This window comes from Meles meles, chromosome 16, assembly GCF_922984935.1.
Source record: "Meles meles chromosome 16, mMelMel3.1 paternal haplotype, whole genome shotgun sequence".
Classification (NCBI taxonomy): domain Eukaryota; kingdom Metazoa; phylum Chordata; class Mammalia; order Carnivora; family Mustelidae; genus Meles; species Meles meles.
This window is the reverse complement of record NC_060081.1, coordinates 18,977,852-18,992,021: the sequence shown is the minus strand read 5'-3', so window position 1 is coordinate 18,992,021 and position 14,170 is coordinate 18,977,852. Positions and strand designations below refer to the sequence as shown.

Genomic DNA, 14,170 nt, shown 5'->3' with positions numbered 1-14,170 from the left:
TCTGTTGATCTTGACAAGTCCCGTTAGGGTTGTCCTGGTCTGCTCCCAGATATTGCTGGGAGTGAATGGTTAGTTGTGGTGGCTCAGGAGGGAACAGGCTCCATGTGCTGTGTGCCAGCAAGTTCTGGTCATTATACCCTGTGCCTGATAGGAACGTGTGGGAAGAGCACAAGATAAAGCTTTTGGTGAATTGGGCTTTCTAGTTGTGTTTGGGGCATGCTTCCTTGTGCCTTACATTAAAAAAAAATTCACTCTTTTATGATTTAGTATAAAATTCCTTTGAAAAAGATTCCAAATAGAAGTGTGTTTTCTGTAATACTAGTCAGGCTAAACACTACTTTTGTTTAGAATTAAGATAGTTATCCTAGTTATTCAGTATCTCAGTTTTCATTGCTGCTTTAAACATGGCCATGTTTAAATCAGATTGAAATGATACCCATGTGGTGTCTTTTCATATATACAGGTTTTGAATGATACTTAGTACATACAAACTATTATATAGACTGTATTTGGCTTTGGCTGTGTTACTTTGCTTCATATTTGCAGCCACCATCTGCCAAAGTTACGTGACAACCTATTAATATGCTGTAATATTCTGATACTTATGTCTGGGGACCAAGCTGGAGGCCACCATCTTAAGAATCCCTGTTCTAAGATGGTTCCATGTTTTATTACTTGTGGTTTCTAAAGTGGTAGTGTACAGCTGAAAGTTCTATTTTAAGAAGACCTTTTTTCATTTGGCCTCATCATTAATATCTAATTAATGCTGTTGTAGCTTTTATCTCGGCAGTATTTTCAAACCAAACTTACTTAGGTCTGTGAGTCCTTATGAATGGTTTTTGGAGGTGCCAGTCTGCAAGACTAGGTTTCTTCAGCCTGTGTGAGTCCACATGGATGCACTAGCTTTCACATGCATGGTCTTTCTTTTTTTCTTTTATACTTCCACGTACAGGCCCCTTGACTGCTTAGAAACCCCAAGTCTTCCTGGAGAAGGAAGAACGTCAGTTATAAGTGGAACGAGCATGCCAGTGTGGAGAAGTGGGGACATTGTAGGGAACCAGTCATTATTTTCTTTTGAAAAGTTAGGTAGTTAAGGGAATTCTGGAGATCTGATTATCACCTTTGTCTTTAAGATCTTTATCTTTCCTCAAACGTGGCTTTTCTAGCCAGAGCTGGTTTTCTCTTTTCTTCAACTTTCTCTCCTCTTCATCACTTCAACTCTGCTTTCCTCTGGTTCTCATGCTATCCATAAATCTTACTTATGAACTCTGCAGGTCGTGTGGCAGAGCCCATGCTGGGTCATGTGTCTGCCACAACCATGCTGTTGCAGGTTCTGCCCCAGGGGTATATGAGAGAGAAAGGCTGAGACTGGCAGCCCTCCCCATTCACGAGGGCAACTTATTTTTATTTTCCAGACCTGTGTCACTATCTGTTCTTTCATCTCCCTTCTGATCTTCTCACACAAACTCTGTATTTCTTCTGCTGCTCACCTTAACTTTAATAAAGCAGGAGGCTGGGGGATGAGCCAAGTCTAAAACAACCTGTTATCACTGAGTGATGTTGTATTACTGTGGGTCTCTGGACTCTCCTGAATCTCTTTTTGGGGTAGAGGATCTCATTAAGCATGCCATCCATCCTGGGCCTGCGGGGCTGGTCTGTATGCAGTAACCTGACTGTGGCCACGCCAGAAGGTAATGTTCTTGTGCAAGGTTGTCACAGGTAAACCTTCTGTGCCATAGCTGTGCCAGATGATTTTTATTCACAAATTTTTTTAGAAAAGAAACAGCCTTTCCTTTTAATTAGTCAAAATAGTATCAGTCAGTTCTCTTTTTCCTCCCATTTTTCCAGATGAGCAAATTGAGGTTCAGGTATCATAGTTTGTGGAAAACCGCTACATCTGCTTCTTATATACATCTGTAACTTTCGTACTTCTGTATTTCTTGCATAACCTGTAAAGGCATTTCAGAGAATGAGTCCTGTTAAAGTCCCCAGTTCTTGTTATCAGGATAAAGTGAATGTATCTTCCTCCTTTGCTGGAGGGATTGGGAACTTGTATTATTGCCCATGGGTGGGGAAGTTAAAATCATGCTTGACATTCAAAAGCCACACATTTTATTTCTTATTTTTTCTTAAGGATGAAGAGGAAGAAATCAAACTGGAGATAAATATGTTGAAGAAATACTCTCATCATAGAAATATCGCAACCTATTACGGTGCTTTCATTAAAAAGAGCCCTCCAGGACATGATGACCAACTCTGGGTAGGCAAATGTTTCCCAAGCATTTTGTGGGGTTTTCTCTTTGGTGGCTACTCAAAAGACATTAAGGACCTTCCAGGGCAGGAGGGGGGTGGAGAGAAAAGCAAAGACAAAGGGCATAGTGCCTGTTATCTTCCTTAGCCTTCTTGGTTAAAGGTATACTCTATGTTTATTTTTATGTTGATTTCACATTGCATGGATAAGAGTTAACGTTGTTTCAGGAATAAAATGGCATGTTTTAAAAGGAGTATAACCAAATAGCAAGGAAATTAGGAGCTTGAAAAATGAATACAATAAGAACTTTATTTATGGAAATTAATATGGAAGCACAAATAAATGTATCTTCTTTACCACCTGGAAGTAAGGGACAAATATATCAGTATTAATAATATTAATGATAACAGTTAATTGAAAACAGTAAATTCCAGGGAAATTCCTAGAATTCATATACATTCAATCTTATCTCTCACTCAGCCACATCTGTACTGAAGATGATAACACTGAGATGCTGTTAGAGCTATGGTTATCACATTAGTTATACCAACGGTACTGGACTTAGAAGCAGGAAGATAAATGTTTTTTCTAATTTTTTAAAGCCATTATAGGAAATTTGCAATATTTTGCCTTAATTTTAACCTTTATCTTCATTGCCCAAATCCAATCAAAGTTAAAATTTTAGAATAGCTCAATTCAGTTCATTTTCTGGATATTTAAAAAACCTACTTGTGTTGATTTTATGTAAACATTTAGGTATTGTAAATAAAGTATTTTTAAAATTATGCACTGCTTAAAATGGCATTTCTCTTAATATAAAATAGTTTGAGAATCATGTATGAAAGAGGATATCTGTGACGCTAGCAAATGAGAAAAGATGTTAGAGTATCTCTGTCAGATTTCTGATAATTGGGTACTAATTAAGGACAAAATGGTCCTCCCATGCCCATGTCCTTGGGAGAGAGGAGGAATATTTCACAATCTCTGCACTGGGAGATGTGCTGTAAAATGTCAGAAACTCTTAATCTCCTGGACCAAACATACACAGTGAATAAATTGGATGGTGAAATGGGCTCTCAGTAATTTGGATGCTTCCAAACTGATCACGTACCCATATCTTTAGGAACGACACAAAGAGTTTAGACTTTGCGTTTCTGATGAATGTCCGGTGTGTACAGATTGTGGTGATGCTCTCACTGGTTGCTGGGGTGTGCTAGTCACCATGTGTCTTTTTTGCCCTTTTTTTTTTTTTTTTTTTTTTTTTTTTTTTTTGCCTTTTTTGTAGCTTGTTATGGAGTTCTGTGGGGCTGGGTCCATTACAGACCTTGTGAAGAACACCAAAGGGAACACACTCAAGGAAGACTGGATAGCTTACATCTCCAGAGAAATCCTAAGGGTAAGAAGAAGTGTGTGTCTGTGGTGTCCCGTGCACGGTGTTGTGTTTCCATTTTCATTTTTCTAGCCCGAAATATTTCTTTGCATTAGTTATAACTGTATAGATTGTTCTTTTCATGACAGCCAAGGGCTCTGTGTAATTTGCCGGCATTGATTATTGAAGCCACATCATGGTTGTGACAAGTATCTAAAGGAAGTAACTTAAACAAAAATAGTTTTTCTGCATTTCTCTATTTACCCTCCAGATGTTAAAAAGAAAATCAAGTGAAGAGAAATAGTCTCTAACTATCCTTTGTCTAAGCTTATGAATCAATATTAATGATGTCAAATGCTGGCTTTCAAAATCATCTTGTGGACTTTGGCATTAACTGTTAGATTCTGTTGCATATTTACAAGGAAAAGTTCTCCTGTTTATGTTGTCTACAGCCAATTGGAAAGCTGGTTTATGATGTTAACGTTTTTGAACTACTGTTTTAGCAGATTCTAAATGATTGCTTTCAGTAATAGAGATAACGCAGACACTATAGGCAAAGGATCTGTATATTTTGCATCTGAAAAGTGCATGTGAGTTACCAATGAGACTCTTTTCCTTTGGCCAGCTGTCCCAGTTTTTCTGTCTACTTTACCCCTTAATTACACATTCAAATTAGTTGGTTGGATTTCATTTACCCACCACATTTAAAAAATAAATACTGTGGAATTAAACTGGAATCTAATTCTTATGCTTCTCTCACTAATAAAAAAAACTGGTTATCTTTTTTTACTTATAGGCAAATTTACCCTACTTTTATATTTAAATTTCATAGAGGACTGCAAGTTAAAAAAAAGAATTCAGAGAGTTGTGTTTTAATTCTTTTTATTTAGATATTTTTATGAAGCCCTTGAAAAAAACAAGCAATTCCCTTAAGAAAATCAGTTGTAGGGGATGCGGTGGGAGAACCCTCTTTTTGTAATCACTCTCTGATTTCATTATTAAAACATGCGGGAACTATCTTTTATGGTTATTATTAGCAGACAGAGTCTAAAAGTGGAAAACTAAGTATCCTGCCCTGCATTACTGTGAAGGAGTTCAGCAGGCGGGCAGATGTATTTATTATGTTAACAACTAGAACTCTTGGCATGGTCCGCAGGAGAGAACAGCGGTTAGAGTGAGTCAGACATGGGTTTGAGTCCTGCCTTTGCTACTTACCTATTGCATACCCCTGGCAAAGTTATTCCCCTTTCAAGATTTACTTTCTTCTGTAAAATTTAGATACCAGTCCTGTGAAGGAAATAACATTGTAATGAGAATTAAATGAGTTGGTATATATGAATCATTTAATGTAACGTGGGTATATAACTGATTGTCAGTAAATATTACTTGTTGTCATTATTTTCCGTTATAAACATATACTTACACATACCTTTTCTATATATAATTCCAGCGTGGGATTTTTTTCTTTCTTTATCTTTTTTTTTTTTTTTTTTGAGATTTTATTTATCCGACGGAGAGAGAGAACCAGGCTTCCCACTGAGCAGAGAGCCTGATGCAGGGCTCAATCCCAGGACCCTGGGATCACGACCTGAGCTGAAGGCAGACACTTAACCGACTGAACTACCCAGGCGCCCGTAGTGTGGGATTTCTTTTCTTTTCTTTTTTTTTTTTTTTCCCTTTTCTTAGATTTTTTATTTATTTATTTGACAGAGAGAGAACACAAGTAGGTAGAGAGGCAGGCAGAGAGAGACAGAAAAGCAGGCTCCCTGCAGAGCAGAGAGCCTGATGCGGGGCATGATCTCAGGACCCTGAGATCATGACCTGAGCCGAAGGCAGAGGCTTAACCCACTGAGCCACCCAGATGCCCCAGTGTGGGATTTCTTAAGCAAAGAACTAGATTTTAGTATAAATGTCCTAGCATCAAATGTATTTCAGCCATCAAAGATAATTTACATGTTTTTATATATACAGGCAAGCATTGTTTACCTATCTTGTAATAGACATATTTAGTTATTTTACTTTCATTGATCTCAGGCATCATTTCAAAGATGCCCAGGTTGTTTGAAGCCCCTGACTGGCCTGAATGTAAGAGCTTAATGGATATCATTTTGAGGTATAGCAAATGTTTTTCACTTTGGTGGCACCCAAAACAAGTGTTTCCTTCATTTACATTTCATCTAGAATGGGATTTTTTCCTACGACAAAAGTCTAAATGAACTAAAACCAAACAAGGCTCTGGAAGAGTTGGTGTGTCACATGCTAGTGTGTGTTTTTCACCGAAATTGCTGAGAGTCTGCTTTGGTAAAGAGAAAGCAGTATGGCAAGAAGGAGGTGAGCTGTTGTGGGGACAGACAGAGCCAGACCAAGTGGATAACCTGGGTTCTCAAAGAGATTGGTGGGTTAGCTCTTTTCTGCAGTGGCAAAATTTGTCCTCATTCTTTAGTAGGTGTTAGATTCACATGCTATTATTATGTTATTATTATGTTAAGATACTCAGCGGGTTGAGAGTCATGAGCTTGTAGGCCTCAGACATAAGTAGGAAAGCTCTCTTGGGCTTGCCTCCTGAAACCCTTGAGACCAAAGGTTTACCAACAAGCCAGAGTGTCCATCCCAGCCTACTTTCACGTTTATACAGCCACTGATGTGTGTTAGTGGAAACCGATACTCATAGTGAGTATGGGTACTTACAGTGTTTCATAATCAATACTGAAGGATAGCCTTTAACTATCCTTTACTCCATGTCCTTGAATGAAATAGAGTTACAGGAAAAATGTTTTCTAGCTTTGAAACATTGATGCATTCACTCTAGAATGGTATTTAGTGTGTATTTCTATCTGGACTATCTCTGCTAAGGAGGCATAATTGTGGCTTAATTTTGGCATGGGAAGAGTTGAGCATACAGGAGTAGTTGAACATACATTTTCTCTGCATACAGGGAAAGATGTACTTGTTTAGAATAATCATAACTCAGATTTACAGTGTCTGCAGGGTATTAGACATACCTTGAGTGGTTTTTCACCTGGAGACAGCACTCCTTCAGCAGTAGGACCAGGCAGTAGATGTTTCTTAACGTTTATCACTTACAAGAAACAGGAGTCTATGCAGGCCATGTTGTTTGAGAAGATGTGGATACTTAAGCTTGTTGCTAAGATAATCCTGTGAAAGTATAAAAAGAGAGTTTGGGAAAGTTAGAGAATATAAAATGAACTGAAGTAGCAGAAGTAGGAATTATGAAAGAATCAGCAAAGCTACTTTTTTTGTTTGTTTGTTTTTTCTTTGCTGTTCAGAGTTATGCTGTGCTGAAAGAAGAGACTTTCTTCCTAACTATAGCACTAACATGCCATATATTTTTAGTGCTTTTTCCCCTAGTCAGTGCTTTGTGGTATAACACTGCACATCCTGTGTGGTGGGAAAATAAACAGAGCTATCAAGTACACTCTATTCTGCTTTATAAGCAGACTGGTAAATTATTGTTTAGAAACCCCTGTGTTAGAAAAATTAGTGTTCTAGAGCAGCTGTTATATTTAATGCGTATCCTACACAGTAATGGTAACAATAAAACCTCACACAAAAAAATCAAACAGGAAATTAAATAAACCTTTGCATCTCTGATCTAGACTTTCAACTGAGACATTTCAGAATAAATAGCTTGTTTGTATCTTAAGGAGGCAAGCTGTAGATTTGGCTTGTCTAGCTAAAGACAGAACAAGAACAGGAGTCGTGAGAATGACCCATTTTTGTCTCAGTTCGTAGTTGGATGCATAATGTGTTTTTGTTCTTCTCCCACCTCTCATAAGAGACATGGCTCTTGGGCTTCATTCCCGATACAAGGTCATCAGAAAGTGCTCTGTGCCCAGTAGGGTTTATTTCCTTGGGAAAGAAAGATATTTTATTCGAATATAAAGCTTTTGATGGCAGAATTGTTTTACACTTGGGGTGGAGGTGGGCTTGATCAGTAGTTAGCAATTTGTCACTATGCGGTGGGAAAACTAGGCAGTGTTCAAGAGCCAGACTTGAAACCGCACTCTGGCTCTTCGTGTTTTCCCCTGGGATGGGTCTAGTTCAAATATACCCACGGGGTCACCCACTGAAAGATGGACATGTAGCGTGGGAAAGGAACCACCCTGTGCACAAATAGCACAAATTACAGCAGAGAAACTGCAGATGGTAATCTAAAGTGTGTCTTCAAGGAGTAGCTAGAAACTGGTCATGTTGCTCACACAGGGGACCTAACCCATTGGAACTGGAGAGTGGGTACTTCTTTCTGTTTGTGTGGTACTATTGGTAATGTGTTCCTGGAAATGCACAAAAATTGAATTGTAGTATGTTCTAAATGTGATTCATAAAACTTGTGGCCTGTACATGTGCTTTGTTATAAAACGTGTGTTCTAGGCTCTTTATTTGCAGCAGCAAAGAACTAAAATTCAGATCTGTCTCTCCTCTTCAGGGCCTGGCACATCTTCACATCCATCATGTGATTCACCGGGACATCAAAGGCCAGAATGTATTGCTGACTGAGAATGCAGAGGTGAAACTTGGTATGTGACACACGTGCCACATGATGTAATACTTGGCTCTGGTGCAAACCAGCAGCAACTCCCTACCTTGTTGGCATTTAGCTAAAAGCTCTATTACTCACATTTTCTCTTTCTGTTCTATTTAAGAAGTGGGAACTGGGCTTACTGCTTTGTCTGTCTCCAGCCTCCCTCCCTGCCATGCTTCTCCCCTGCTCTGCTCTCCATATAGTAGACAGACGATGTTTAAATCAGATCATGGCACTTTCTTCCTTAAATACCTTTAGTGGCTTCCTATTTCACTTGGAATAAAATCTGCAATTCTTACCATGGCCCATAGAAAGCCATGGCCCCTAATACTTTCCAGCCCCATTTTGTGACCATTCTCACTTCTCTCCCTGTCCAGTTCACTCATTTTCTTACTTCCTTGGAATGTCTCACAGGGTCTTCGCACGTACTGTTCCCTATTGGGAACAGTTCTGAGGTTACAGTTTTTTCTCCTCTTCAGAGGACTTCCCTGACTCTGATCTCTATGCCCTGACCTTCTGATCTACCGCTTATTTCTTCACTCTTCCTGATCACAATTTATAATTATACAGCTGTTTGTTTACATATATTTCTGACTTATTTCGTAGAATGTAAGTTCTGGAAGTGTAGCGATTAGGATGTTTTATTTATGAGAGTATTCTTATCTGGCACCTAGCATAGTGCTTTAAATGTAGTAGGGGCTCAGTAAATTTATGCATGGATGGATGGAGTCTCCAAAGTATCTTCCTGGAAATGGTTTTGTAATGGTTCTTCTGTATTTCCTGTTTCCTTTACCTGGATTTGAACTTTTTTTCAATCCCACTGTCAAATTTTTAAACAATTAGCATTAAGTTTTCTTCCAGTAAGGCAACACACAAAAAAATTGTTTATGGTTATAAGAATCTAGTCCATCTTTCAAAAATCTTAGGCACAGTAGTTTGAAAACAGAATCTTCGTTATTGCTTTCTTGCATAGTACCTCCATTTCTTGGTCATCTGTAGAGGAATAGTGTGCCCATGGGGAAATACCCTCAAAGCTAAGATAGGAGACACTTAAATTGTTCTCATTCCCAGTGACTTTGGAAGCTGTGTGTGTTCCCTTCGCTGGCCTGTTGGTGCTAGGACTGTGATAGTCCTTCTGTAATCACTTGGTGATCACTCATAACTGCAGATGGCACGTACTGCTCAGCACATGTGTCTCTGTGTCAGGACATGTGGGCCCACGTCCTGGCCAGGTGGTTTCCTGAGCACGTTCTGCCTGCTGAATCTGTAACTCAGCCCCTGTGAGTGATCTCAGCCCTCCATAGGCCCTTCTGCAGGAGCTTGTCCACCATCATGCAGTCCTCCTAGAGGTAACGGCAGTGTGCATAGTGCTGTCGCCAAACATTCCATTAGAGACCCTGGTCGTCCTGCCAGCTCTGCCTCCGATCTTTGAACTTTCCTCTAGACGACCGTCATTGTTCAGCTGAGTGGCATGTGGAGGTCACTCTAAAAATCAGACGTCCTGGGTACTTTGAGGAGTGTTTCTTAGTATATTTGTGATTTAGCTTGATTCTCTATATTGAATTAATTACTCTGTACTTTCCAGACAACCTTTGTGGGTTTCTCCTCTTTCTGTGGTTAAGTGCTGCTTAAGAAGCTAAGTCACGTGGGTGTTAGTCAAGTCTCCTGAACTTAGAGCTTTCTATGACTTGATCTTGTTTGCGGCAGGCATGTTTCCTGCAAGCACTGAACATCCTAATTCATCCAAAAGTCCCTCTAGTGGTCACTGTCATGGAAGCCCAGAGAAGTAGCTGGGTCCAGGCCTCCCAGGAGCCTATAGACTGGTAGAAGATTTTGTCATTTTGGCAGATTTGCTCTGGAGACAGTACTCCTTATTGATGCTGGTGACCTTAGGGATTTGCATGTCCATGAAACTCTTTGAGCTTATACTGAAGACACTTCCTCCTCACATTTCTTCGTCTTGTGGTTTACTTGTTTGTTAATTATGTTCTACTCCTTCCTTTCTCTTCCTCCCACAGTTGATTTTGGTGTGAGTGCTCAGCTCGACCGGACGGTTGGGAGGAGAAATACCTTCATAGGCACCCCTTACTGGATGGCTCCTGAGGTCATCGCCTGTGATGAGAACCCAGATGCCACCTACGATTACAGAGTAAGAGGCACCTGCTTTCTTGGCCTTCACTGGGTCCCTAGTGCTCCTGAGGGTTAGGGGCTCTGCTTATAGATTATACACCCCTTATCCGTTCCTGCTGTTTCAGTGAGGAACGCTTGGAAACCTTGTTCCCATCCATTTCCAGTCAGACATTACTGAGATGCTGTCTTATTGTTCTTCATTCCCTATCACCTTTGTTCTCCTTACTAAGTAATATACTGCTTTCACAGTAGTGGAAGTCACTGCCTTGTGCATAGAGCTTTTTGTCATGAGTAAATTACTCTGCCCTGTTTGCCATCCTTTTAAACTTGAAGAATCTGTTATAATCAGATATTTATTATACTTTAAAAAATGTTGTTAGAATATATAGCAGTAACTTGGTCTATGTGAAATTTCAAGAGTATTGTTAAAGAGCTTTGCAGCTTGATTTGGTATACAAATATATTTAACTTATTAGAGTGACCTCTAGGGATTTCTATCAATAATGCATCTTTTTGATCCCATTGTAAAACCCATATTTGATAATCATATTTGGGTTGAATATGTTTGCAAAAATTATTTTTTTAAAAAATAGTTTTGCTGGGGCGCCTGGGTGGCTCAGTGGATTAAGCCTCTGCCTTCGGCTCAGGTCATGATCTCAGGGTCCTGGGATCGAGCCCCGCATCGGGCTCTCTGCTCTGCAGGGAGACTGCTTCCTCCTCTCTCTCTGCCTGCCTCTCTGCCTGCTTGTGATCTCTCTCTCTGTCAAATAAATAAATAAAATCTTTAAAAAAAAAAATAGTTTTGCTGTGATTAAATGAGTCAGAGTGTTTATGTTCCTGTTAATGTTATGCAAACTTGAGTTCTTATCTTTACACTCTCTTGTGTATTTTAGTTTTTATTAAAAATACCCAATTAATGAAACTCATTTTAAGTATATGGTATGGTGAAATTTTTATTTTATTTTTTTCATATGCTGGAGTATTAGATTAATAGATTATTTTTTTAAAAAGATTTTATTTATTTATTTGACAGAGATCACAAGTAGACAGAGAGGCAGGCAGAGAGAGAGAGAGAGAGGGAAGCAGGCTCGCTGCTGAGCAGAGAGCCCGATGCGGGACTCAATCCCAGGACCCTGAGATCATGACCTGAGCCGAAGGCAGCGGCTTAACCCACTGAGCCACCCAGGTGCCCTAGATTAATAGATTATAATAATATTAATAGATTATATAGACAATATGACTTTTCAGTCTTGCATATGTCATTTTTGTTATCTCCAAAATTTGAAAACATCTTCCAGCATACCCAAAATATTATCATGCTTAAGTAAATGAGAATAATTTCTTGGGGCCCCTTGGTGGCTCAGTAGGTTAAGCATCTGACTTTGGCTCAAGTCATGATCTCAAGAGTCCTGGGATTGATCCCTGTATCAGGCTCCCTGCTCAGTGGGCATTCAGCTTGTCCCTCTCCCTTTACCCTTTCCCCTGCTTGTGCTCTGTCTCTGTCTCACAAATAAATAAATAAATCTTTAAAAAATAATTTCTTAATAAGGAGTCTATAATTAGACCCAACTGGTTTGTATCTGACGTATCCAAACTAGTGTTTAATATAGGGCAAGGCATTGTATTTGGCTGTTTGGCCACAGAATATCTTTTGATCAAGGCTAACCAACCCTTCTCCCTTTTTTTATGACACTGACTTGTTGAAGAGGCAGTATTCCACCATCCAGATTTGCCTTGCCATTTTTGAATTTTAACTTTACAGTCTTTGTAAGGCATTTACCTTGTTTCTTACAAACTGGAGAAATTCAGTTAGTATCAAGAAAAACCTAAAGCAGGATTGCCTCAGGAGATGGGGGTGTGGTTTGTGTTGCATTACACCAAGTGGCACGGAACATCTGCCTGTCTCACCACTGATGCTTCTAAGATTAGTCACTGGGTCAAGTTGGGTAAAACCCCTCCTTTGTGCCCTGTAGTAGAGAAAACCTCATAAAATTAAGGGAGAAATTTGTGGGCCTGTCCTTCTTATAATCAAACATGTGTTTGAATTGTGTAACATAATTATAGGTTATTTGGAAAATGCTTAAAATGAGCAACTTTAATTCTTTCATTAGAATAGCATATAAACAAGAGAATGCTAATGATAATAACTACCCATTGTCTGCTTTTAAAAATCTTGTTTGGATTTTAAGAAATTGGCTTATAAAAGTTCATTCATCAGCCAGTGTTTATTGAGTGCCTACCACATGTAAGTCACAATTCTGAGGATACTAAGGTGAATAAAACAGACAAAAGTGCCTGCCCTCATACATACCTCAGTATCATCAAAGCCGTCTATGAAAAACCCACAGCGAATATCATTCTCAATGGGGAAAAACTGAGAGCTTTTCCCCTAAGGTCAGGAACACTGCAGGGATGTCCACTATCACCACTGCTATTCAGTATATGTGCTGCCAAAGCGAGCACTCACCACTGCTATTCAATATAGTACTAGAAGTCCTAGCCTCAGTAATCAGACAAAAAAAGAAATTAAAAGCATCCGAATTGGCAAAGAAGAAGTCAAACTCTCACTCTTTGCAGATGATATGATACTTTATGTGGAAAACCCAAAGACTCCACTCCAAAACTGCTAGAACTCATACAGGAATTCAGTAAAGTGTCAGGATGTTAAATCAATGCACAGAAATCAGTTGCATTTCTGTATACCAACAGCACGACAGAAGAAAGAGAAATTAAGCAGTCAATCCCATTTACGGTTGCACCCACAACCGTAAGATGCCTAGGAATAAACCTAACCAAAAAGGCAAAGGATCTGTACTCAGAAAACTATAAAGTACTCATGAAAGAAAGTGAGGAAGACACAAAGAAATGGAAAAACGTCCCATGCTTATGGATTGAAAGAACAAATATTGTGAAAATCTCTATGCTACCTAAAGCAATCTACACATTTAATGCAATCCCTATCCAAATACCACCGATTTTTTTTTCAAAGAAATGGAACAAATAATCCTAAAATTTATATGGAACCAGAAAAGACCCTGAATAGCCAGAGGAATGTTGAAAAAGAAAACCAAAGTTGGTGGCATCACAATTCCGGACTTCAAGCTCTATTACAAAGCTGTCATCATCAAGACAGCATGGTACTGGCACAAAAACAGACACAAAAATCAATGGAACAGAATAGAGAGCCCAGAATTAGACCCTCAACTCTCTGGTCAGCTAATCTTTGACAAAGCAGGAAAGAATGTCCAATGGAAAAGCAGTCTCTACAACAAATGGTGTTTGGAAAATTGGACAGCCACATGCAGAAGAATGAAACTGAACCATTTCCATACCACACACAAAAATAGACTCAAAATGGATGAAAGACCTCAGTGTAAGACAGGAATCCACCAAAATCCTTGAGGAGAACCAGGCAGCAACCTCTTTGACCTCAGCTGCAGCAACTTCTTCGTAGGAACATCGCCAAAGGCAAAGGAAGCAAGGGCAAAAATGAACTACTGGGACTTCATCAAGATGAAAAGCTTTTGCACAGCAAAGGAAACAGTCAACAAAACCAAAAGACAACTGACAGAATGGGAGAAGATATTCGCAAATGACATCAGATAAAGGGTTAGTATCCAAAATCTATAAAGAACATATAGACTCAACACCCAAAGAGCAAATAATCCAGTCAAGAAATAGGCAGAAGACATGAACAGACACTTCAGCAAAGAAGACATCCAGATAGCCAACAGACACATGAAAAAGTGCCCCATATCACTAGGCGTCAGGGAAAAGAAATCAAAACCACAATGAGATACCACCTCACGCCAGTCAGAATGGCTAAAATTAACAAGTCAGGAAACGACAGGCGTTGGCAAGGATGCCGGAAAAGGGG

At 39.3% G+C, this 14,170-nt stretch overlaps 1 protein-coding gene across 50 annotated transcripts in view; it reads left to right on the top strand.

Moving 5' to 3' along the window:
• MAP4K4 (mitogen-activated protein kinase kinase kinase kinase 4) overlaps positions 1–14,170 on the top strand; it is a 189,790-nt gene that overhangs the window by 110,483 nt on the left and 65,137 nt on the right. For all 50 annotated transcript variants that reach the window (XM_045981448.1, XM_045981424.1, XM_045981431.1 and 47 more), the window contains exons 4-7: positions 2,135–2,260; positions 3,537–3,647; positions 8,068–8,158; positions 10,182–10,312. In XM_045981448.1, coding sequence (XP_045837404.1) covers positions 2,135–2,260; positions 3,537–3,647; positions 8,068–8,158; positions 10,182–10,312 — 459 coding nt within the window. The remainder of the gene's footprint in view (positions 1–2,134; positions 2,261–3,536; positions 3,648–8,067; positions 8,159–10,181; positions 10,313–14,170) is intronic.